Source organism: Nuphar pumila, chromosome 13 (genome assembly GCF_984573655.1).
Source record: "Nuphar pumila chromosome 13, dmNupPumi1.hap1.1, whole genome shotgun sequence".
In the NCBI taxonomy this organism is placed as follows: Eukaryota; Viridiplantae; Streptophyta; class Magnoliopsida; order Nymphaeales; family Nymphaeaceae; genus Nuphar; species Nuphar pumila.
The window spans coordinates 17,435,058-17,458,683 of record NC_143261.1 but is presented as its reverse complement, the minus strand read 5'-3'; the positions used below and the strand labels follow the sequence as shown (position 1 = coordinate 17,458,683).

The following is a 23,626-nucleotide window of genomic DNA, read 5'->3' as shown; positions in this document are numbered from 1 at the left end:
CAGCTACAGGAGAACCAGGAACGGGGAGCTCTCCCCCTTTTTCCGCCTGCCTCTTTGGTCTTGTCTTAAGAATGTTGGTTTTAGGAATGAGTAATTGCCCTTCTCCGACCCTTGCTGTCCAACCAGCGAGCGGATAGCTAATGCGTTCCACTTATTGAACAAGGTATATGGTCGGTCCGTGACCCCTGGATGTGTGCTTTCTGGCTTGTGCTTCTTGGCAGCTATCTGGCATTGGGTGTTTTGGGATCTAGAAATATTCTGCGATGAACGTATGGGAAAACCCTCTTTGGATTTGCCCAAGATCTTTGAAATTCATTTATTTTTATCTGTGGTGGCTTGCTTTGGGTTTGGTGTATTTCATGTAACAGGTTTGTATGGCCCTGGAATATGGGTGTTTGATCCTTATGGGCTAACCGAAAAAGTGCAACCTGTAAGTCCTTCGTGGGGCACAGAAGGTTTTGATCATTTCATTCCGGGGGAAATAGCTATCTTTGTTTCTATTGCATTCTATCTCATTGTATGACATTCTGTTTTGCGATATTTGAGAATCACCGTCTATACCTTGGTGTAGATCCGGGATAATCCTTTGTTTCTTAGCCCTGAGGCTATTTACAACCAGCCAATTGAGAATTCCCGGGTGATGTACTAGCACTGCAACAAAGATGCATTCATCGATTCTCTCGAGAGGCCACAATTATCGTGAGCAAGCATATTAATGTGATGACGAGGAACACATTTTTGCTATGCTACTAAGACTTACTCTGCTATTCTGCCTAAGCCTGGCTTAGGAAGAGTTACGGGGAGTGAAACACAAATATGTTGATTAGGATCGGGCGTAATATGTGTAACTATTATTGATAAATAGTAAGGCCATTGCATTTCGACAAAAGACCTACACCCAAGTTTCATAGCTTTGTGTTCGCTATCCCGATCTTGATTTTCCTACCCCCAGAGGTAATAAAGGAAAGGAAGGGGCCTTCCCCTTTGAGGTCGGTTGTGGGCGATGAGGGATTCGAATCCTCGACACCATGGTTCGTAGCCACATACTCTAATCCTCTGAGCTACAGGCCCCACCCCATCTCTATTTGATTCGTTCTCGGGAGTACCTTCTAAAAGGAACCTTTCCTCTCCGAAGCCATTTTATTTCAAATTAAGAAGATGTTGAAGCACATTTCTCTCTACTCTATAAGAACATTGCGTTGTTCTGAGGTGTGAAGTGGGAGAGAGGGGATGTCATAATTCGGCTCTCTTCAGCCCTATCTCTCCTATCCTTAGGGGGTATTGCTCCATTAGCAAGTTTTTTCGGAAAACTCTATCTATTCTGGCGTGGATGGTTTCTTGGTTTCAATAGGATTCCTTACTAGCATTGTTTCTATCTACTATTATCTAAAAATAATCAAGTTATTAATGACTTGACGAAACGAAGAAATAACCTCTCACGTGCGAAATTATATAAGATCTCCTTTAAGATCAAACAATTCCATCGAATTGAGTATGATTGTATGTGTAATAGCATCTACTATACCGGGAATATCAATGAAACCCCTTATTTGGTATAATCTCATAATTGAATTTTATTTTGCTTTGCAAGAAATCGGGATCTAATCCCATAGAGATGATAAATCCTTCTTCATAATTTTGAAATTCAATGGGATTGGATTAATTGAATCCTGATGATACTGAATCGGATTATAATATCATGAATAACAATATATGATCTATCAAATCAATTCATCGTCGTGAATTGAATAGTATAACATAGGAAGATCTTTTATCCATACCGAATCAAAAAATTCCATTCCTGACCCCAAAACAGATGGACAAGATCTTTGATTGATCTTTTGTATCTGTATCCTCCTTCCTTGATTGAGACGTATAAATTGAGAATCCAGTGTACAATTTGGGCGAGATAAAGAGATTGTCCCCAATCCAATTAGTAATTGAGCTTCCCTTGCCCGATGAGAAATGTGAAATAAGGATCCTTCCATCGGGAATTGAATCCTGCTCTTTGTTTCTCCCTCTTTGCAGAAGGTGGAGAGATGAATCAATTGATTCATAGGATCCCTGGGTGGGACGGGATTGACAGGGCTCGAACCCACAACTTCCGCCTTGACAAGGCAGTGCTTTGACCAATTGAACTACAATCCCAAGAAAATGAGGTGTACAACTTACATTGTTATTTATTTTGATTTCATATTTCATATTTCATATTTTATTTCATCGAACCATAACTGTTTAGGTGGTTCTTATATAAAAAAATAGATCGTAATCGATGCTTGGAACGGATATATAGATATACATATCCACATAGATAGAAGAGAAGATAGATAGTAATAGCAAAGCAATCCGTGGTTATTGCCAAATTGACTGACAATCCATCTTTCAATGAAAAAGGGCTCTTCTCTTTTTCATCTTTTTCATTTTATTTCCCGGATTAGCTTAAAAAAATTCATAGATCCAGATTGTTAGAATTATCATGTATTTTTGGAGTACGGATTGGTTATGTCATCTTCAAGGATCGGTGAATTCTTGGGTCGAGTTGGATTTGAACCAGCGTAGACATATCGCCAATGAATTTAAAGTCCGTCTCCATTGACCGCTCGGGCATCGACCCAGTAAGAATCAATTCTCGGTTTATTGATAATCCCTGGTCAACATCTCTTTCGTAGTACCCTACTACCCTTAGGGGAAGTCAAATCCTCCTTGAAGGAGAGATGTCCTGCGGGCGGACATTAAGATGGAATAGACCCACTAATATTCCCAAGGTGCCCGCTGCAATATGATGAGAAGCTATTCCCTTCAAAACAAAAGGATCAAAACCCTCTGCGCCCCACGAATGACGTACAGGTTGCACTTTTCCGGTTAGCCCATAAGGATCAGACCCCTATATTCCAGGGCTATACAAACCTGTTACATGAAATACACCAAACCCAAAGCAAGCCACCCCAGATAAAAATAAATGAATTCCAAAGATCTTGGGCAAATCCAAAGAGGGTTTTCCTGTATGTTCATTGCTAACTTCCATTTCTTATTGAATTAACCGATCAACTTGCTATCCAACATTTTTGGTTCTGTAATATTCGCAAAAACTTAAGACAGTTCAGTTTTTTTATGAGAATCAATCCTACTACTTCTAGTCTCGGTGTTTCAACAAAAAAACTAGGATGTATCGCTCAAATCATTGGTTCGGTATTGGATGTAGCTTTTCCCCCGAGGAAGATGCCTAATATTTACAACTCTTTGGTAGTTAAGGGTTGAGATACTGCAGGTCAGGAAGTTAACGTGACTTGTGAGGTACAACAATTATTAGAAAATAATCGAGTTAGAGTTGTAGCTATGAGTGCTCCAGCTGAGCCACCTATTGAATCATTGCAATTGTTGTTAGATCCCGAAACGAGGGATGAAATCTTTGGAAAGTAGGCTTTTACGACCCAATAAAGAATCAAACTTATTTAAAAATGTTCCTGCTATTCTATATTTACTTCAAAAAGGAGCTCAACCCACATAAACTATTCATGATATTTCAAAAAAGGCAGAGGTATTTAAGGAACTTCGAGTTAATCAAACAAAATGAAATTAACGAAATCAAAAGATGACTTGTGCTTCCTGATACTGTATTTGAGGCAGTTGTTAGAATCCCCTGCTGTTCTATATTTACTTCAAAAAGGAGCTCAACCCACGTAAACTATTCATGATATTTCAAAAAAGGCAGAGGTATTTAAGGACCTTCGAGTTAATCAAACAAAATGAAATTAACGAAATCAAAAGATGGCTTGTGCTTCCTGATACTGTATTTGAGGCAGTTGTTAGAATCCCCTACGATATGCAACTGAAACAGGTTCTTGCTAATGGTAAAAAAGGGAGGTTTGAATGTAGGGGCTGTTCTCATTTTACCCGAATGATTTGAATTAGCTCCCCCTGATCGTATTTCTCCCGAGATGAAAGAAAAGATGGGTAATCTTTCTTTTCATATTTATGGTCCTAATAAAAAAAATATTCTTGTGGTAGGCTCTGTTCCTGGTCAGAAATATAGTGAAATCATTTTTCCCATCCTTTCTCTAGATCCCGCTACTAAGAAAGAGGTTCACTTCTTTCTACAAAAAAGAAAAGGAATGATTAACCATTGCGAAAATGTCCAAATTTATAATCAGTAGTTATACCTAATTCATTTTTCACAATGAGATCTATCCATTTCGGACCCCCCCCCCCCCGCCGCCCGAAATGGCTTTTGATTTGCTCCTAGATAGGTTATATGTAATTCCTTCCTGTTCCTTCGAATATTGGCACATACAACGCATTCAATCTATTTCTTTATCTCCTCGTGAATCGTATGCTTATAACAATAGGGACAAAATTTCTTCAATTCCAATCAACCAGATGTATTGTGTCGATTCTTTTGAGTAATATATCTGGAAATGCCCGGTGATTCCTTCCTCTTATTGGCACCATTTCGGACTCAACTGGTACATTCCAAAATAACCGTCACTCTGAAATTTTTACCCTTGGGCATAAACCTCCTTTGTATTTTGGATTCCCTCAAACTCTTTCTTCTTCAATCTGAAGAAGAAGTATGGGGAAAGTAAAAAAATAGAAGTTGCTAACTGGAAATCCAATTATGAAAGATTTCGTTGCAAGTTGCAATCAATAGAATAGAGTAATGCGTAATACAACTATTTACTACAATTCAATTACCATTCCTAATCCCAGTATTTTATTTCAGTGTCATTTAATTTAAGTATCTTATTTAATGTTGAATATCCAAACCTAGATCCACATTTCTTCTTCTTCTTCTTCAGTCCGTGGTTTTGACATCTTGACCGAGTTCCGATTAAGACCCACAATTTTTTAATGTAATTATGATAACAAAATATGGTTTTACCCGATGTGGTCTGGGTTTGGTTCATGTAGTTCTTATTGGATCTGGGTATGGTTTTTCTTATAGTGGACCCAATTAGACCCAGGTCTGAACCCAATATCATACCTAGTGTTATGGCGAGGCGCTCCACCAAAAACTGAGGCGAAGCGTAAGCCTCAATTTTTTTTTGGAAAACTTAAAAAAATTATAAAAAGATATCTAAAAATAAAAATAAATAAAGAAATGCTTTATTGATGAAGTCACAACTAATAAGAAATAGAAAATCTCAAATCAGTACTAAAAAATATAAGATTAACATATAAAAGTAACTAAAAAACTGATTACATAACTGGAAAACTAATTATATAATTGAAAAATATAATGTCCTATAAAGCAACAACCAATAAGCAATAGAAAATCTCAAATAAGTACTAAAAAATATGAGATTAACATATAAAAAGCAAAATGAACTAATTAAAAACTAATTAAAAGTAATTCAAAGTAACTAAGAAACTGATTACTAAAAAGTATGAGATTAACATATAAAAAACAAAATGAACTAATTAGAAACTAATTAAAAGCTTACTAATTAAAAGTAAAAGTAAAATCTTGTTCTTGTTCTTCTTCTTCAACAGTGGCTGGGTTTAGAGGGAATAATGAATAAATAGAAAGTTTACAAAAACAAAAATGTAATAGTGCTTGTGCATGCTTCGGCCATAAAGAATAATAACATAAAGAAAATCCATGATGAATAGCTTACATTGAGTATTGGGAGTCAGATTCGCCTTATTGTAGAAACATAGGATTAGAAAATCACATTTAGACTAAAATGGATAATCTTAGCAAACATAGTTCTAACGGCACAAATCCTTTAGTTCATAAAATAAAAGACAATAATATCCAATAAGCATTACATGTAATAAACTTAGGAAGATAGTAGAGAAAACCACATAAACGAAGTGCAAAATACTTTTATGGAGGTCTTATTTTCGAGATTGGTAAAACTGGGGAAAAACATTATGTAGTTTCTATAATTTGCAAGGACATTCAATAACCTTTAAAGCCTTCCAAAATGTTGAAAATTACTTGACTAGTATAGTTCTAGTTACTCGGAAAACAATCCTCTTCTTATGAGTAGCAATCTTCACCATGAATTTGTGGAGATGCTTCAGTCATGATTCTTCTAGAACTGGCATCATCAGAAGGTCAAATTATCAACAAATTCAATAACCTTCTTTTTCTTCAGCTTCAATTTAGGTTTGAAACTGTAATGTTCCCCTTTCAAGCTATGTCACAGGGATTCGGCTAGCAAGGTGCCGCACCCGCGTCGATGCGACTCGACGCAGGAGCGGGTGCGGCACCGGGTGCGGTCAACCCGATCCTGGGTGCGTTGACCGCACCCAGGATCATTTAAGTCCATTTTTTTTTTTTGGATTTTTTTTTTAAAAAAAAAATTGCCCTATGAAGTGGGCTGCGTAATTTTTTTTTAAAAAATTCTGCTGACAGCTGCTGCTGCTCCTCCTGCCTTTTCAATCCTGTGTAAAGGATTTTCTCTCTCCATAATAGATGATAATGATGGTGCTGCTCCTCCTGCCTTTTCAATCATGCGTAAAGGATTTTCTCTCTCCATAATAAATGATAATGATGGTGGTAGCTTTGATCCTTTTTTTTTCGTAAAGGATTTTCTCTCTCCATAATAAATGATAATGATGGTGGTAGCCTTGATCCTTTTTTTTCGTAAAGGATTTTCTCTCTCCATAATAAATGATATAATGATGGTGGTAGCCTTCCTTTTTTTCGTAAAGGATTTTCTCTCTCCAAAATAAATGATAATAATGGTGGTAGCCTTGCTGGCTATTAGCATTCACTGTTCTCCTGACGAGGGGAGATAATTTTCATGTTGCCAGGGCCTACTGCTGCACCATTTTCATTATAGTTCCATGTCTTTTTGGACCTTTGGGTGTTCATGGTTCTTACCTCATCTGATATGTCAGTCAGGCGCCTGGGAATCTGGAGTCTGGCGGTCACCTTTCTTCTTGTTTTTCACTTTGACTTGTCGCCCTTTTTCCTTTTTGTTGGTAATGATCTCAATTTTTTTCCTCATAAAAGTATGTCAAGCTTCCCTCTGATGACAACTGTTTTGTTGCTTCTTAAATATATGGAGCGAATCCAATCCATTTTCCTGACGAGATGGGTGCGCTATCGTGCAGCTGTATATAAAATGAAATTTGAAAAAACCCGCGTTGGGGGAACCCCGGACCCCCTTTTATATATATATATATATTTTACATTTTTGCCCCTGCCGCACCCCCGCACCCCCGCACCCGGGTTTTTTGGAAGTGCCGAATCCCCGCACCCGCACCCGCACCCGTGCCCGCACCCACACCCGCACCCATGTGACATAGCTTTCAAGTAGTTTGGTACTCCTATTTTTTTCACTTCATCTTGCTGATTTAGTCTGACATTGATAAGGCTCTGTAAGTGTGCATGCTGGCTCTTCTGCTGGTGCTCTTTGAGACTAGACGTGAGCTTGATCTGTTAAACATTGTTGGGTCTACCAAGGAACTAATGTCTTTTTAGATAGACATGGTTTTAAAAGACTTCCAGGTGGTTGTTCCTGCAAGTTATCTTAACTGCTTTGCAAATTATAACTTTCAAGTAAAAATATTTAGGGAGGACACATGGAGTAATCTCGAGGCATTTTGTTGCAGTTTTCTTTAGCATCTATTATTTCAATGATATTAAATTCCTTGTAACAAGATTGCTGTCATTGAAAATTTTATTTCTGTACTCTTTGTATAGTTTTAACCACTTCCATTTTATATATTTTTGAGAACTTTCCCAAGTTTATTGTGGTGGTGGGTGATGTACATCACAAGGTTGCCTCGGTCATTCTTACTTGTCCGGACGAAGTGGATGGCTTAGCTTCCCCAATGTGTGTCTGGTCATATTTAGAACACTTACTTGAACTGGTGCGCATCATGTTTACGATTTCTGTGATTTTGGAACTTTCACAAGTTTTTTGTGAATATCAGTGTTGTTAAAAGCACACCCCAAGGCGCAAAAGTTGTGCCTCGCCTTGAGGCGAGGCCCTTTGCGCCTCAAGGTGCCTGTCTAAGGCGTGATAGTAATAATAATAATATTAATAATAATAATAATAATAATAATAATAATAATAATAAGAAGAAGAAGAAGAAGAAGAAGAAGAAGAAGAAGAAGAAGAACCATTTATTTATTTATTTATAATTTTAGATATTTTTTATAGTTTTTTTAAGTTTTAAAAAAAATTTTGAGGCTTACTTCTCGCCTCAGTTTTTGGTGGAGTGCCTTGCTTCACCTCAACGCTTTTCACAACAATGGTGAATATGATTCACAATCTCAGAACTTTCACATGGGTGTTGCAAACATGCGAAAATGCACCTTATTAAAGTGATTCCATTTGTGAATGTTATGAAAGTTTTACACAAGCCTAACCCTGTGAATAACTTTCATGAGCATTACATGCTTAGCTGTGAATATGATAAAGTAGTGACATGACATGACATGACATGCCATATTCTCACATGATAGATTATCACAAAAGTCAAATTCACAACCTAAAAGCAAACATGAGAAAGTTGTGTGAGAAAGTGAATCATGTGATAGATATTCACAGGGGAAAGACTTTCACATCCTTTCCTTGCTGTGCTCAAAACAAACATGCCCGTGGGGTATGTTTGTACTTTCATATAAGCCGCCACTATATCTGACATCATGGAGCTGTCCTGTGGTGAGATCTGATATCATGAAGCTCTATTTTGGTGCTATTATTGTGCTGTATCGGCGTCTTCTGCATATTCCATATACACCTTATGTATGTTGGTGTATACTGGTTGGTGAATGCTCTTTTTCCATGTTGACATACAACCATTTTGTTATGAATTCCTCTATTTAAGACCTTAAATGACCTATTTTGTATATTCGGTGCCGATGTCTTGCCTTACCTCTGCTTAAAGAATAAACATATGGTTGGCATAGGATTGTCAATTCAATCTGAAGAAAACAGAAAATGCGATTATACATGCAGAAAGTTGGGTTTATTGTGACAGGGAATGGTTTATGAGTTTAATCCTTTGCACCATGGTTTTTTTCTTTCTCTAGAATGGGGAATATATCATGTTCAGGCTTTCCATGGTTATATTCATGCATGTTATTATTATGGCTAAGCATAACCATGCTCTGTTTGCTTTCTTTTGAGATTTTCTGTGGAAACAGTGTGCTTGTGCAGATCTCTTGTAACAGGTCAGACTGATCCGAAATAATTTTGGCCTTCTTAAATAGGTCGATTCTATGCTTTTGAAAAGGCTCACAGGTTGGATCCAACCTCTAGTGGACGTGGTGTTCGTCAGTTTAAAACTGCACTTCTTCAGCGCTTAGAAAGGGTGATGTAGAAAAGCTTGACATTTGATATTTGCATTCTGTAGTTTTGTATGTGGTAGTTATCATTTCTTAACGCACATGTAAAACACATTTTGTCCATAGGTCACAAGAAATTATTTTGCTATGCATTTGGAACCATGGTATTTAATTGATATATTGACCTTTAATTCGAGGTTGTCAATGTGTGATCCACTAGTTTCCAGGGAACCTAATGAATATGTCTGCATATAGGGTTAGGCACCTTTATGAAGAGGAATCATGTATTTCCCTGCTCATTGTACTGGATATTTTCTTTGGTAGTTTATGCTGTGCATGTTTGTGTTTTAGGAAGTTAAGTAGCTCTCCAATCTGATGTGGCCAATTTTGCTTCAAGCTCTAGAAAAAAGGAAAAATGTGTGATTGATGAAACTTGGGGATCCAGGAGATAGCTCATTGAGTTGCAATCATCAGCTTCTTGATCATAACTTCCTCTAAATCCCCCTTTTTTTATGGGAAAGCTGGGGTTAGCCCGATCCCTACCAGACTACAGGATGATTACATCATGAGAATCATCAGTGCAGAACAGGAAACTGATTTGGAGGTTTGTCCTTCCGGATTTTATGACTGTCAATGATTGTGATTCATGTCAGGCTGTGAGCAGAAAATTTCTTCTCTTTATCCGCTTGCCCCACCCATTCACTATCAAACTTGAACATAGATTTCATGAAACCGTGATCAAATATCCCTTGTCTGTCCCTGCCTTTTAAAACCGATTAGTAACACTTACCAGGTCTTTCCTTGAGGTCTCAATAATGGTTTTTGAGCTGTCAGGATCAAGTGTAGAATCTCTTTCCAAATATTCCATCATATAGCCTGGTTGCATCCATCACAATATTCCTATCATGATCTCGAATGGTGAGACCAATCTTCCATTTACTATCTCTCCAACTAATGTATTCACCTTAATCCAGCTTTGAGGTGGAGGGTCCCATTTGTCTGCATAAAGCCATTTACCCTTAGGTTGATATGAATTCTTGCAGTTCTATAAAATGTTGTGTCTGGCCTTCAACACATCAACAGTAGCATGTTCCATATTCAATATTATGAAAATGATGGAGAAGTTTGTGGCGCTGCCTGATTTTCAGCATGTTATTTTCTTTGTACTTGCTTGTGACTGTTGATCTTAGTTATGATTATGCAAACAGATAAAAACAAATCACTTTTGTTCCTGTGACCTTATTTTCGTCACTCTACTTTGTGTTCAGGATAATGATCCTACTCTGAGAAGTAGGACCAAAAAAAGTGATGCTCGTGAGATGCAGACATTCTACCAGCAGTACTACAAAAAGTATATAGAAGCATTGGAAACTGCTGATAAAGCTGACCGGTATGTTATTTTGTTTTATGCTTTTTTATCTCTTTGCTAATGCTTATATGTATCTCTTGTAGTCCTTTTTGTTCAGGTGACAATGAACTTATCAATTTTTATCTTTAATTTTTTGGCAATGCCCAGGGCACAGCTTACAAAGGCATACCAAACTGCTGCTGTTCTTTTTGAGGTTTTGAAGGCTGTGAATCAGACACAATCTGTTGAAATGGATGATGAGGTAAAACGTGAAAACATGCTTTGTGAATTTCTTGTTTCTATCTTTCTTCATTCAAAGTGACATTAACTTAATGTGTTTGTAATCAAATACCCATATATAAACTAAATTTGATAAATGGTTTTTCTGTAAAGGCATTTTCATTTTAGAATATCATATTTATTGTGATTTTTTTAAATCATATAGATTAGGGAGACTGGTATTAAAGTTGCAGAGAAGAGAGAGATTTATGTACCTTACAATATTCTGCCCCTTGATCCAGATAGTGCAAATCAAGCAATTATGCTTCTACCGGAGGTCTGTTTATGAACCCCCTTATTTCATCGACATACTTGTTTCCTAACTCTTTGTGTGAATTTTGTTATTGAAGTTGCTTTATGGATGCCACAGATCAAAGCTGCTGTTTTTGCTTTGCGGAACACTCGGGGTCTTCCGTGGCCTCGTGATTACAAAAGAAAACCTGATGATGATCTACTTGACTGGTTACAGGCAATGTTTGGGTTTCAGGTATAACCTATATGCTCTTCTTATCAATTCAAAGAGAAGTTTGTCATGTACCTTGTTTTAAAATTCTTCCGATTCTGTGGGGGCTTATATCTGTTAATTCTGCTGAAAACTTTACAGAAGGATAATGTCTCAAATCAAAGGGAACACTTAATTTTGCTGCTTGCTAATGTTCATATCCGACAAATCCTGAAGCCTGACATTCAACCCAAGGTTTATAATACATAAATATACACATAAAAACACAGACACACAGTGACACACACACACAGACTCACCTTTGGGTCTTAATATTGTTCATGAACATTTGTGACTTTCTGTTTTTGTTGAATGTTTGTGGGGGCATAGTTGGATGATCGGGCCATAGATGAAGTTATGAAGAAGCTATTTAAAAACTACAAGAAGTGGTGCAAATATTTGGGTCGTAAAAGCAGCCTTTGGTAAGATTTTTGTTTCTGCCACCTTTTGTGTCTCCACATAAGTTATAATTTGATAGAGAGTTTGGTTTCCCTTCACTGTCTCTCTTTTCTTTTTTTTTTCCCTCGTAAAATATTATAAAGATTTTGTGCATTCTTTTGATATTATTTATTTTTTCCAGCTGACATTGTCTAGGAGGTTGTGTACCTTACACGTGACACACTCATATTTGGTTCCTTTTGTCTTCTTTTTCTCATTTGACTTGTTATTTTGACTTTCAGGTTGCCAAACATCCAGCAAGAAGTGCAACAACGTAAAATTTTATACATGGGCCTTTATCTACTTATCTGGGGAGAGTCTGCAAACTTACGGTTCATGCCAGAGTGCCTTTGCTATATATATCATTTTGTATGTTGTGGTCTTTGAGTGCTGTTCTGTTAATTTGATATATGTTGCTTCCCCGCATGCTTCGTGTTTTAATGATTTTGTATATGATTTGTTTTCTTCTTTTGTGGATTGTGGTTCTTACGTTTTTAAATTTCTTAACTTTGTTTACTCGCCATTTTAACATCTTAATTTTATTAACCATGAATTTCATATATGCTGTTGTTGTAGATGGCGTTTGAACTTTATGGCATGCTTGCTGGGAATGTGAGTCCAATGACTGGTGAAACTATTAAACCCTCTTGTGGTGGTGAGGAGGAGGCCTTTCTAAAAAAAGTTGTTACACCAATCTATAAAACTATTGCTCAGGTTCTGATATTATCTGGTTACGTTAGATGCTTCTCTTGGCCATTGATCTTTACCTTTTGTTTGGATCCTTGTTTGATTAGAGCCTTAAAGGTTTCTATATACAGGAAGCGGAAAAAAGCACAAAGGGGCAAGCGAAGCATTCACAATGGCGGAACTATGATGATTTGAATGAATACTTCTGGTATTTATTATTGTTATTATTTTTTGAATATGATGCACAACCTTTATTCTTCTGTTGGATCTGATATTCTGCAACATTTTTTACAGGTCACCTGATTGTTTCCGTCTTGGTTGGCCAATGCGTAATGATGCTGATTTTTTCTGCCAGCCTCTGGCAGAGATTACTTCTCATAGAACTGGGGTAATTTTTGAACTGTGTAAAATTGTCTAGTAGAATACATTGCAGAATTTTTTTTGCTATCCTGCTGCATTACATCTTTTTGGATTTTCTTTGTTTATCATTTTATTTTAGATGTATGCACCATAAATGATTATGGTGCCTTTTGAAGGACGCATGTTGGTCTCCTCCATAAAAAGCTGATCGTATGCTGTAGTAATTTCTCTGATATTGTTAATAATTGTCATTTGTATTGACTCCATGCATAACTTATAGTAGATGTGATTGTCATAAATCATGAGGAATCCATTTTTCCTGTTTTTGCTTATGGCTAGACTTGGTTGTGCCTGTAAAGTCATAGTTTAGTTCATCGAGCAAGTTGGCATCATATTGAATATGTGGACAGATAATCTTATTAGTTGTAATCCCGAGATGTGATTTTCAATTCCATTTATGATACTAGATTATGGGCCTTCAAGAAGTCTTGGACTATGAGAGTTTGTCTCAAACCAAGTGACACAATGTTTTACTAAAGACTGAGTTTTGACTATGAAATGAAAGGGATTCTTTGTGCATGCTACACCTTAAAGTCCTTTTTAATACCTGAACGCGTATTTGCTATAATCGAAGTGGTGTCTTGAACACCTCTTGCATTTTGATGTTGGCATAAATTGGCTCCTGCTTTTCTTTTCTAACAGAATTCCATGATAAATTTGATCCTCCCTTCCACTTGACCTTCATTTTTCTCATTTGGTCTCCATTTATCAATTAAGGTAAATATAACGTATTTACCCTAATCTCTTCTGCCTTAATTATTATGGATGGTACCGCTTGAAGATCTAGGTGAAAGAATTCCTAAAAGAATCAAGGAATCAGAGAGAGAGAGAGAGAGAGAGAGAGAGAGAGAGAGAGAGAGAGAGAGAGAGAGAGAGAAACTCGATATTTGGGAATCGGCAGCCACTATTTTCTTAGTAGCTGCAGTAATGCTACATTACTCTTAATAGGGTTACAATAACCTTACAAGGACAAAAATGCCCCTCATTAGTAACGCATGTTACATTAGAATACAAATGAAACAAAACACGTGATTGGATATGGAGCATTTATCTGATCCATATCCAATCCATACTCCATATTCTAATACCCTCCCTCAAGTTGTGCGTGGGGTTGAACCATGTGCAACTTGTTCTTCAGATACCAGAAGCGGTGACTTGTGAGACCTTTTGTGAATATATCGGCAACTTGGTCTTCTGAAGGCACATAAACTGGTTCAATCTCTTTGTCGGCTATCTTTTGTCTGATGAAGTGTTGATCAATCTCAATATGCTTAGTCCGACTTTGATGAATAGGATTGAATGCAATTTGTATAGCACTTCTATTGTCACACATAAGTGTTGAGTTTGAGATATCCTCTCCCATCTCTGTAAGTAGATGCCTAATCCAAGTCACTTCTGCTGTGGCAGCTGCCATAGATCTATACTCTGCCTGTGCTAGATCTTGCCACAACCTTCTGTTTTCTGCTACTCCATGAGACAAGATTTTTTCCAATGAAAACACAGTATCCTGAAACAGACCTCTTCTCATCTGGATCCCCTGCCCAGTCTGCATATGTATAGGCCAATATGTCATGTTTTGGTGTCTTCCATGAAGATTGAATATATGTGAGTCCATCACTCACCGTTCCTTTTAGATAGCGAAGGATGCGTTTGACAACATCCATGTGACCAGTCTTTGGTTCATGCATAAATTGATATACTTGATTAGCATACCCACTAAACTGCGATACTTGACTGCATCAGGATATAACTCACCATCACAAATACTGAGCCTTTGGTTGACAACACTGGGTGTGGGTAGAGGTAGAGGTTTACAATCTGTCATTCCTGCTTTAGCCAGAAGATCAAGAGTATATTTATGTTGAGTTAATGACATTTTTTTATCTTGTCTGTCTACCTCTACACCAAGAAAATATCTCAGCTCCTCAAGGTCTTTCATTTTGAATCGCATACTCAACAAAACTTTAATTCGCTGAATGTGGTCTGGAGCATTACCAGTGATAATAATATCATCAACATATATGAGCAAGAAAACCATAGTGGTACCGTTCCTATATATAAACAGAGAATGGTCAAGTTGGGAACGAAAGAAACCATGTTTCTGGATTTCTAAGGAAAAGCTTTCAAACCATGACCTAGAATCTTGCTTCAATCCATACAAAGCTCTGGTTAATTTGCATACATATTCTTTTGGGTCTCCCTCTGCATAACCTTGAGGCTGCTCCATGTAGACCTCTTCCTTTAAGTCCCCATGAAAGAATGCATTCTTAACATCAAGCTGACTAAGGATCCAGCCATGTTCAATCGCCAAGCCAAGTATAATGCGAATAGTTCCCATTTTTACCACTGGGCTGAATGTCTCATCATAATCCTGACCATACTCTTGGGTGAAACCCTTGGCTACAAGACGCGCCTTGTGCCGTTCAATGCTACCATCCGCTTTATATTTAATTTTATAAACCCATTAGGAACAAACAACATTTTTATCTGGAGGGCGGCCAACTATCTCCCATGTTTGACACTCATGAAGTGCCCTCGATCTCCTCATTCATCGCTTCAATTCATTTGTTGGATTGGATAGCTAGATGAAAACCAAGAGGTTCATCGTGTTTTTCAATCTGGGATAGAAAAATCTGAAAGTCCATAGAAAAGTTGTCATAACTAACCCACTTGTCAATAGGATGCCTTATCTTTTTGGTGCTTCTCTGTTATTAGATAATGCAATGTGTTCTTCAGCAGGTACATTTGTTTGCTCTCTAGGTCTCCTGGTATACACATTACCTTTGTATCTCCGACACTCTTCTTGTGATGTATCATCTAAAACTGTCTCACCATGTATGTTTTCAGGAGTCAAAATAGTATACTCAGCAACATGTGAAATAAGTTCAGTACTAAGCCATGGGTCATACCAATTAGCAACTGCACCAATATGTTCACAATTGACGTCTACTTCTTTTCCCAGAAAACTATTTTCATCAAAAACAACATTTCTGGAAATTCTAATCTTCTTATTGGCAGGATCATAACACCTGTAACCCTTGTGTTCATCTGCATAACCTACAAATTGGCATATAGAGGCTTTGTCCTAAAATTTAGTCCTCATGGTTTTGTCAATATGTACATAACATGTGCATCCCAAAACTCGTAACTCATTATAATCGGGATGTGCACCAAAGAGAACATAATAGGGAGATTGATTTTCAAGAATAGGCATAGGAAGACGATTTATCACATTAGTGGCAGTGTGAAAAGATTCAGTCCAAAGTGCAATGGGTAAATTACTCCCATGCATCATACTCATTGCACTTTCCACAATATGTTTGTGTTTACGTTCAACAATTCCATTTTTTTGTGGAGTGTACAGGCAAGAAACTCTACGATACATCCCATTATCTTGGAGAAAATCTAAAAATTCTTTGGAGGAATACTCACCACCTCCATCACATTGGAGAATTTGGATATTTTGAGAGAATTGATTTTTAACATAGGCATGAAAATGATGAAAAATGGAAAAAACTTCTGATTTGTGTTTCATAAAGAATATCTAGGTAAAACGAGAGAAACTGTCAATAAAAGATACATAATATTTACTTCCAGAAGAGGAGGGATTAGGGGCTGGGCCCTAAACATCTGAACATATTATCTCAAAAGGCATGGAAGCTCTTTTATTTATTTGATGAAAAGGGAGTACATGACTTTTGCAGACCTGACAACTAGGACATATTTTATCCTTCAATGAGGGTGAAACAGACTGAAAGAAAACCATTGGACACTAAATTTTCAATAAAGACTTGACTACAATGACCAAGACGAGAATGCCAGAGATCTGACTTATTACATTTGGATGTACTTAGGACGCTTTTAGAGATGAGATCAGACTTGGGCTTCAGGACACTGGAAGCTGGATCTTCATTAGAGACATACATGTCTCCACGTCGCTCTCCTTTAACGAACATCTCCTTCGTTTGAAGATCCTTGATAAAGACAGAAGTAGGAGTAAATTTCACAGAAGAATTGGTAGAATCAACAAGTTTAGAAATAGATACAATATTTTTCTTTATATTCGGTGCATGAACAACATCAGATAAAGGGATAGATGACTCAGACAAAGGAATGAGGACATTGCCTGTGTTTGAAATAGGGTGGTGAGTCCCATCTCCGGTTACAATATTAGATTTACCAAAATAGGGAGTCAAAGTAGAGAACTTACCTGCATTGCCAGTGACATGGGTTGCTGTTCCAGAGTCAACATACCATATTCCATCATCATTCTGCTTCAGATTCAAGTTGGTCATAGCAGATAGTAGAAGATCCTTAGCATCATCACTGACCCGAAATGTACCTGCAGTTCCTGATATACCAACATTTCTATTGTTTTGCATTCTATTCCGATTTTGTGGGTTGAACCACCAGTTGGCCTTGATATGACCTCGTTTGTTACACTGATAGCATGTTGGAACATTTTATGAAAAACTGACATTGGAAGTTGGTGTAGGTAGTAACCCGCGTCCACCCTGGATTGGATTTCCCTTGCCTCTGCCACGTCCTCCTCGTGCACGATCAACTATCACCCCTGTGGCAAGGACGTCATGCGTAGATGATTGTCCTGTTGAAGCTTCAGACATGCTTCTCAGTGTCATCTCATACTGGAAAAGTTTGGCGCGTAATTCCTCAAAAGAGAGCAACGTAGGCAAGCATAATAAGGATATAACAAGAACATGATATTCTGATCCCAGGGCATTCAGTGCTTGTTGCACCTTTTCTTTATTTGAGACTGGACATCCAACTATGGCTAATTGATCTGTGATGCTTTTGACTTGATTTAAGAATTCAACAATGCTCATTCCACCCTTTCTTAACATCTGAAATTCGCGTTTAAGAAACAACACTTTAGCCTCTGATATTTGAGAATAGGTCTGAGCTAAAGCACCCCACAAAACTTTAGATGTGCAATCATCAGGAATGAAAATCAAGACTTCTTGTGACAACGTGGAAGTGATGTATGCGACGAGTGCCTGATCACGTTTCATCCAAGTAACAAATGCAGGGTTGCGAATAGTATTCGGCAATCCTCCATCCTCTTTGGCTTCGGTGGTGATAAATTTTGGTGGCATTGGATTCGATCCATCTAAGTGGCCTGAAAGATCTTGACTCCGAATAAAAGGGGCAATATTCCTTTTCCAAGTCAAATAGTTGTTGGTAGTTAACTTTTCTGAAACTAACTGCCCCAGGAAACTCGAAGAGAGACCTGAATTACCCGAAGAATCCATTGATAGACTGTTTGACAGCGAAAAGATACTGGTGGTTGGGACAGAAAATAAAGGACTGACAAAGAATTAAAACAATGACAAAATAAGTAGGTGTGTCAGACAGATTTGAGGGCTGAAAGGGACTGATAGTAGATCTGAAAATATTTTCAGATCTGCGACAGACAGGGCTGAAAGGGGCTGATAGACTGTCTGACAGATTGATTACTAAAGGTTGTGACAAAGACAGAATAGCAGATCTGAAGGGATTTCAGATCTGCGAGGAATAGAAGAAAGACAAAATACCAGGAGAGACACGATAATAATTTCAGATCTGTCGCAACTTTCAGATTTGCGACAGAGAGAGAGACACGATTTTAAATCTGAAGTTATTTCAGATTTACGATAATATCAGACCTGCAAAATAATAGAAGGAAAGCGATGGGTGCAGAAAAGAAAGGGAAAGAAATAGGTGCAGAAAAGAAAAGAGGGATACCAACTTTCACGCTGAAAAGAAAAGAAGATAGGGAATCTGCTGTTCACGCAAAGGAGGCTGGGCAGCTATTTTAGCAGGAAAATGGGGCAGCTTTTACAGCAGAAAGAGTGATCTACTGTTCACGCAGATCAGGCACGTGATCTGCTGTTCACGCAGAGGAGTTGGAGCAGCCTTTTTAGCAGGAAACTGCAGATCAGGAAGAGGAGCTGCTGTTCACGTAGAAGAGACTGGGGTACCTTTTGCAGTAGCTTTTGCTGTTCACGCAGAAGAAGATAGGGAATGCTGCTGTTCACACAGAAGAGACCGTTCCTTTTGCAGTAGGACCAGATGAAGTGCTTGATCAGCTTTTTCAGCAGGAAACTGCAGATCAGGCACGTGATCTGCTGTTCACGCAGAGGAGACTGGGGTACCTTTTGCAGTAGCTTTTGCTGTTCACGTAACCTGGCTCTGATACCATGAAAGAATTCCTAAAAGAATCAAGGAATCAGTGTGTGAGAGAGAGAGAGGGGAGAGAGAGAGAGAGAAGAGAAAACTCGATATTTGGGAATCGGCAGCCACTATTTTCTTAATAGCTGCAGTAATGCGACATTACTCTTAATAGGGTTACAATAACCTTACAAGGACAAAAATGCCCCTCATTAGTAACGCATGTTACATTAGAATACAAATGAAACAAAACACGTGATTGGATATGGATCATTTATCGGATCCATATCCAATCCATACTCCATATTCTAATACTAGGATTATAAGGAATGGGCTTACACTTCATGCAACTTCAAAGCATGTACAAAATGATGAAGCTTGTCCTAAAATCTATATTTGACCTGTCCATAATTATTAAACTTCTCTTAGGTGAAGATGGGTTACTTGGGGGCCGATCGGTTCGCTGAGAAAGCGATTCTAAAAGCCTGAAATCTCATGTTCTTCCGAACTTGAGATTTCAGGCAGCCTGTGATTTCAAATCATTCTGATTCGAAATCACTGAGTCTCACGGGTTGCCCTGGAATTTGGAATCAATTCTGATTCCAAATCCCCTGCGAGTTGAGGCACCCAAACATCCCCTTGGTGTATTTCTTTATTTTCCCCTAATGTTTATAGATGTTTGTCATTATTTTTTTTTATGAATTCTAATATCTCTATATTGTTGTAAAATAAAACATGAAATGAAGCTTTTTGTCTTGAACTTTTCAGGGTAGTCAGCTGACAACAAGTAATAGGTGGGTTGGCAAGATTAATTTTGTTGAGATACGTTCATTTTGGCATCTTTTCAGGAGTTTCGATCGAATGTGGTTCTTCCTGATTCTATCATTGCAAGTAAATCCTTGGTTTTGGTAGCTTCTGCTTGCTTTTTTTTTATCTGATTTTTACCAATCTGTTAATTGCCATTGCTAAATATTTCTGACAGGCAATGATCATAATCTCTTGGAACGGGTCTGGGAAGCCAAGTGGCATTTTTGATGGTGCTATCTTCAAAAAAGTTTTGAGTATCTTCATAACTGCTGCAGTATTAAGGCTTGTACAGGGTCTGTTCAAATGCTTAACCGATGGTTATTTATTGGATTTTTTTATGGGATCAAAAGCAGTTTTATGTGATTGTCTTATCTGATGTGTATGCTTTGCTTCTTCTTTGTTATTTATAAACATTTCAACTTTATTTCCAATAAGTTTATGAATGTCATGATCTTTTTCTTGTTGATCTTAACTTATTTCTTTGTGCATGGTAACTTTTGATTAAGCTTTTTATTTCTAATCTTAGTGTTGTTCATAAAGGCAACTGGATTTCTTTGGGGCAGGCACCTTCTTGACTACTGAATATGTGTTGTCTATTGTTTTATTTATTCTTCTATTTGACACATGATTTTTTGTTTGTCGCCTTCCTTTATATTTTGACAATTTGATCTCTGCCTTGTTATTTGTATATATGTATGTGTGTGCCCGCGTATGTGTGCACGCATGTGCTTGCGTGCATTCGCCATCATTCTATGTACAATTGAACTCCTCAAGTGGTATGCCAGACAAATCTCCTTGCTCCAATAATGATCTGAATCTCTTCATATTGGCTGTCCTTGTAACTTGTTATTTTCCATCTTCTAAAAGCATTGCAACATTGAATACTTGGATCTCCACAAGTGCACCAGGAATTGAAATTTCCATCAAACACCTTCGACTTCAGTCTGTATGTTTTCTTCTTTGAGCTCTTTACTCGCCCATATACTGCTGTTGTAATAATGTGATAATCCTGAAACCCTTCCTAAACAGTTAAAAAAAGACTGTCTACCTATTGAAGCATAGCAGCCAACATAATGTTTTATCTGCATAATGAAACACATTGTTTGTATCCTCACTATATACTATGAATGTAAGCATATTGAAGTTGTGATCGTCAAAATTCACTAGAAATTATTGCTGGTTTCTGCCATTAAAGCCTCATATATGTCTTGCTCTCTGTCCTAATTTGGAATTCAAGTCTTTGTAACCCTTTTTTGTTACTTTAATTAAAAGGCTCTGAAGGGATTACTGGAATGTTTTTTTGTTCTGTATACGTAATTTACAATGAAATTTATAGATTTAAATGCCATGTAGGCTTTGATAACTCTTTCATACAACCATTTACTTGTCCACACATATTATCCAATGTTCGTGCTAAGTTTGTTGCTAGCTTAATAGAAGATAAAATAAAGACATGAGCTTGGGCTGCACTTGCCGCATCGACATTGTTAGGGTTTATCTATGATTCATGTTCGATAATGAAGATGACTCATCATAATTGCTGCCAACTTTAGGGATTTGAGAAAATTCTTGAGCTGAAAAGAAACATTAGAGAGAACTGCAAATGAAATGTTGTAGGTTTACATTCCAAAATTTTCAAAGTAGTCTAGGCTTGTAGGCTATATCGAATCTGTCCCTGATGTGTTTTGTGACTTTTGTAATTTAACTTTTATCATTTTTATGTAATCATTCTATCATGATCTTATGCATGTCTAACTCCTGTATGAAGTCTGAATCATCAATCCTTCCCCTATTTTTGAAGAACCTGGGTCTTTTTGAGTAGCCCACCGCTGCCGCCTTGGCAGGCTCTATTTCCCCTATTTTATCCTTTTCTGTCATCTCCTCATTGTCCCAACTGTGGGCATGTCTCTGGCATCGTTGATTCGGTCAAGTATAGGTTGGGTTACCCGAGTGGTAGGATCATCGACAAAGATTATAACAACCCGGTCTTCTCAATGGATCTTTAGGCATTGGTGATGGGTGGAGGAAACTGCTTTGAGGTTATGGATCCAAGGTCTGCCCAACAAGTTGTAGGACGCAGTGACATTGATTACATGAAAGAGCATTTTTATGGCTTATTGGATCGACAGTTACATCTTCCAAGATAGTTCCTTCTGTGGTTGTGGCGTTCCTGTCATACCCACTAATTTGGATGCAGTGGGTTCCAAATTTGGACCTCGGTATCCCTAATCTCCTAGCAATCATACTGGGACAGACTTTCATTCCCCCAGCCTTGTCAACCAGCTATGTCACATGGGAGCAGGTGCGGGGATTCGGCACTTCCAAAAAACCCGGGTGCGGGTGTGCGGCAGGGTTAAAAATGTAAAAAATATATATAAGGGGGTCGGGGGTTCCCCCCATGCGGGTCGGGGTTCAGTTTTTTTTGCTGGTGTGTTTGTTTGAAGACTTGTTACCCACGTTCTGCTTGTTGTGTACTTTAGCTCAACGTGACAAAATTGATGAACCGAAAGGATTGGCAATCTGATCGACCCAGCCTGCTGCGTTCTGCTGACTGTCATGATTCAATCATGTCTGAAACTCCCTGGTCTTCACGAAAAAAATATAAGCGAAAGGTTTGACGTGGTTTGTTGGAGAGAGAGTCTTCACGAGGCCTACGACGCCACTGCCTAGGGTTCTTCAAATTTCATTTTATATACAGTTGCACACAGATGACGGCTAAAAGAAATTTATTGGATTTGACAGGTGGAAAAGAGAGGTCTACACAAGGCTACGGCTAGAGCACCTCGTCAGGAGAAAAGTGAATACTAATAGCCACCACGGCTCTACTCTACCACCATCATTATCATTTATTATCATTTATTCTGGAGAGAGAAAATACTTGACGAAAAAGGATTTGGTTGGTTGAAGCATAAAGACTTCAAAAGGCTCTTGAATTTTGGTTTTAATTTTTGAGGAAGATGGATCATCATTTCCAAGTTAACAGTATGTTTTCCAACGCTGTGAATTAATTGTTTGGAGGCAGGAATAGCATGGGATGCCAACAAAGCTCTTCAGATGTTGTGGACACAAGTGCCCCTTTATAAAACAAGAGCAGCAGCAGCAAGCAGCTGTCCAGAGATTTTTTTTTTTTAAAATTCTGCAGCCCATTTCGTAGGGCAATTTTTTTTTTAAAAAATCCAAACAAAAATGGACCGAAATGATCCTGGGTGCGGTCAACGCACCCAGGATCGGGCTGACCGCACCCGGTGCCGCACCCGCACCCGCGTCGACGCGGGTGCGGCACCCTGCTAGCCGAATCCCTGTGACATAGTCAACCAGACAATTTGTACCAAGATGCCCCTATCTTGGACAGTTATGTGCAAGGCTTTGGTGTGAGGGAAGACAGACTTGGGTGCATCTGCCTCAGAGAAGGTTATAGGCAGAGTGGTCATGACTTGTGAAACCAGATTTTCTGGCTCAGTGGACCTGTGGACTTTAATCTTGTGGAGGATCTCCTCTAGTGCCTGGTGTTCAGGTGAGGACTTGATAAGGTCCAAGATGGGTATGTGAGCAAAAGTTTTTGATGAGGCTGCTGCGAATTTGTAGAGTATCATTGACAGTGCAGCATGAATTCCATGCTGCTGTCACATTTCTCAATGTTGACTTTATTTTTTTTTCTGTGTCAACTTGATTGAAAATATAAAAAGGAACATTGGCTGGAAGTTGGAACAAAAGGGATTGGCTAATG

The 23,626-nt window shown here is 38.1% G+C and overlaps 1 protein-coding gene across 2 annotated transcripts in view; it reads left to right on the top strand.

Annotated features, from left to right (window-relative positions):
* LOC149817952 (callose synthase 3-like) overlaps positions 1–23,626 on the top strand; it is a 57,929-nt gene that overhangs the window by 9,958 nt on the left and 24,345 nt on the right. For both annotated transcript variants that reach the window (XM_089985930.1, XM_089985931.1), the window contains exons 3-15: positions 9,176–9,276; positions 10,519–10,640; positions 10,767–10,860; positions 11,044–11,154; positions 11,248–11,364; positions 11,482–11,574; positions 11,710–11,801; positions 12,060–12,186; positions 12,394–12,531; positions 12,636–12,712; positions 12,799–12,892; positions 19,861–19,983; positions 20,075–20,192. In XM_089985930.1, the coding sequence (XP_089842056.1) occupies positions 9,176–9,276; positions 10,519–10,640; positions 10,767–10,860; positions 11,044–11,154; positions 11,248–11,364; positions 11,482–11,574; positions 11,710–11,801; positions 12,060–12,186; positions 12,394–12,531; positions 12,636–12,712; positions 12,799–12,892; positions 19,861–19,983; positions 20,075–20,192 (1,407 nt within the window). The remainder of the gene's footprint in view (positions 1–9,175; positions 9,277–10,518; positions 10,641–10,766; positions 10,861–11,043; positions 11,155–11,247; positions 11,365–11,481; positions 11,575–11,709; positions 11,802–12,059; positions 12,187–12,393; positions 12,532–12,635; positions 12,713–12,798; positions 12,893–19,860; positions 19,984–20,074; positions 20,193–23,626) is intronic.